The sequence below is a fragment of the Anoplophora glabripennis genome, unplaced genomic scaffold (genome assembly GCF_000390285.2).
Source record: "Anoplophora glabripennis isolate ALB-LARVAE unplaced genomic scaffold, Agla_2.0 scaffold583, whole genome shotgun sequence".
Lineage (NCBI taxonomy): Eukaryota > Metazoa > Arthropoda > Insecta > Coleoptera > Cerambycidae > Anoplophora > Anoplophora glabripennis.
The window spans coordinates 173,097-176,206 of NW_019416688.1; the positions used below are offsets into that span (position 1 = coordinate 173,097).

The following is a 3,110-nucleotide window of genomic DNA, read 5'->3' on the forward strand; positions in this document are numbered from 1 at the left end:
CAATGCCATTTAAATATTTTGGGGTGATGCTTACCCTTGCTTGGGGGTGAAAGTGGCGGAGTCAAAAATACCAGCAAAGAATGTCCCCCTTTAATCTAAAATCGACGGGTCTGAGCGTTTTTCTACAATCTTGACGCAGTTCCTGAAAATGGCTCTGTTTCGTTTTGATTTGGCCACCCTGTATATTGTAAGAAGGGATAGCTAGTAACGTCAAATGTATTTTTAGTTAATTTTCAATTTATTTCATTTTCTGCAAACTTATATTCCTTTCAATTCCCAAAGCCTTCTTAAATCCATTTACAAAATTTATTATAAATTATAAACATATTATAAATCTTTACTTATGTCTTAATTGATGATAGATTCTGTTTCAGTAAAGCCCAAATCTGTGAATATCATCACCCAGGAGAAGTACGTATCAGCGGACAAGAGATACGAAGTCGAATGTCGGACGTCAGGGTCACGACCAGACGCCGTCATCACGTGGTGGAAGGGCAGCAGACCTGTCAAGCGATTGGCAAAAAACGTAAGTTGTCAGACACCCCAGCCCCTCCAATATCTTGTTGCAATCGTTTGGTATAAGTAACCGGAAAATGCTGAGTAAATTACATTTTTCGGAGATGATCTATTTTGTTATCGGAATTGCAAGAGGTTACCTCTTTAACTTGTTTATTCAAATTGTTGTAGGCAATTTACAACTTATTTTAGCTTTAGTTGTACAATTGTAATTTTACAATAAAATTACATTCATTTCATTAATCACCTGGTAAGTTTTTTAATACAAGTACTTTGATTGTGAAATTACATTAAAGTCGAATGTACCTTCCATTTACTTGTACTGTATTCCTTACTCTATTAAAATAATTCATTACATTCAATAAAGTTCCTTGAACTCAAATAATCGATAATTTCTTAGCACAAGCTTTCTGATTTACTCGTATAGATAAAAAAAATTAAACTAGGAAAGAATTATTTTCATTTGAATTACTTATACCTCCAATTGTACAAACAATTGTAATTTTACAATAAAATTTAATTTTTCTGGATAATCGCCTGTGAAATTTATCAAAGACTATATATAATTCCAGTACCTCGAATGTGGAATTACATATCGAATGTAATTTTCCTTGAAACTGTAATTTTACTCTATACTTTTTCAGAGAGCAGATAACACACAAATTTTTGTCAACTTAAAAATTACATTTTAAAAGTTTCCTAAATTCAAATAATATAAAATTTTTCACAGCGACACTTCTGTAATTTTACACACCTGTAATTTTATAATAAAATTGCATACCTCTGTGTTATTGCTTGGTAAATTTGCCAATGCTGATGTTTTTATATTGCAAGTACTTCGAATGTGAAATTACATTATGGTCGAATGTAATTTCACTTTATTTGATAATTTTACTGTACTACATTTTTTACAGTGCAGGTAAAACGTAGATATTTGTCAACACGAAAAAATCTTTATAGTTAAAAGTATCTTTGAATTCAAATAATCCATAATTTCATAGCAAACTTTCACGCTTACATAAATAAATAAAAAGAATGGTGTCGATAATATATTTGTCGTTATTACACTGAAAGAAATGCGTTTTATTCTTTATTAGAATTCTATATACCATTATAAGACCAATGTATACTATATGTGAAGGTGAATATTGGATATAAAACGCGTATTGCTAGCACAGTTGTATAGTGACTATAAACCTTATTCTTTATTAAATTATTGTATAACTAGTATACAACGTTTTTTATACCCTTTACGAAATAATAGCAATAACTGTTATTAAAGTGTTCCATATCGNTCGTTCGCTAAGGATTGAATTTGAGGTATGGAATCAAGCAACACAGTCAAATCAGAGTCTGAGGTAGACATACTGGTGTCATCAGCAAAGAGTATGCTCACAATTTATCTGTCAAATATACTGGGAAAATCATTAATGTAAATAAGAAAAAGTAGGGGACCCAAAACTGATCCTTGTGGCACTCCATGTTTTATTTCAGACATAGTAGATTTGACTGAATTGTGAGTAACATACTGAAATCTGCTAGTTAAATAGGAGGACAGTAGACCTACACTCTGAGCTGCAAAACCATAGTAATGCAACTTTTTCAATAAAATCTCATGAGAAACACAGTCAAAAGCTTTACTTAGATCAACGAATTGAGAAATTACATATGACTTTTCCTCGAATCCCCTATTTATAAACGATGTTAAACAATCAATAGCTGATACTGTTGATAAACCATTTCGAAAACCGTATTGATTCTGAGTGAATAGTTGGAACGTTTCCATATAACTAGTTATTTGAATTTTAAGAACATTTTCATATACTTTGATCTTCAAACAATTGGCAAACATATCACTTTCAATACAAATATTAATCAAATGTGTCAACGGTAACAATATTGAATTCATTATAGATTTTAACATAATTGTATTAAATTCATAAACATCCATACTTTTTTATTCTTAAGACCAATGATAATATTAGCAACTTCCCATGGTGAAACAACCGTAAATGTGAAATTATTTAAGGGAGCCTTACGTTGCAGATATTTAATGACTAGAATCAAATTTCAATCATTAGTGACTTAATATTTTTTAATTATTATTGAAATAAAATAATTGTTACTTTTTTCATTCCAAACGTAACACGAAGGAGACCATTTTCTTTGTTATAGCTGTTTTACATTGACAATTTATTCATGAATAAATTGACGAAGTTATTCATGAATTAATTCACGAGTTTATTGGTAAACAGTGTGGTTTTACACTGCTACAGACTTTGTCAATTTTTTTTGACGTATGAATCAGTTCTACGAATGAATCAAAGAAGCAAATAAATTTCAAAACTGTCACCTTTCCACTCATAATTGTAGTGATACAACAGCGGTACCGTTCTGACACATATTATATAAATATTAGTTTTTGTAAGTAACAAATCAGTAAAAACAATGCAAAACTAGCACGACGCCACACAATTATTTACATATTCCAATAACATAACCTCATTACTGATCTGAGGCTGGAAATCTGTTGGGTTGGTACTTCCGAACTTCACGAAGAAATTGACGAAAATTAGAACATGCTCTAATTCGTC

General features: G+C 30.7%; 1 protein-coding gene across 1 annotated transcript in view; it reads left to right on the forward strand.

Moving 5' to 3' along the window:
* The window catches only part of LOC108910267 (nephrin), a gene marked incomplete at its 3' end in the record, with an annotated part of 234,410 nt that overhangs the window by 112,103 nt on the left and 119,197 nt on the right, over positions 1-3,110 (forward strand). Inside the window, exon 5 of the mRNA XM_018714822.1 lies at positions 375-526. Coding sequence (XP_018570338.1) covers positions 375-526 — 152 coding nt within the window. The remainder of the gene's footprint in view (positions 1-374; positions 527-3,110) is intronic.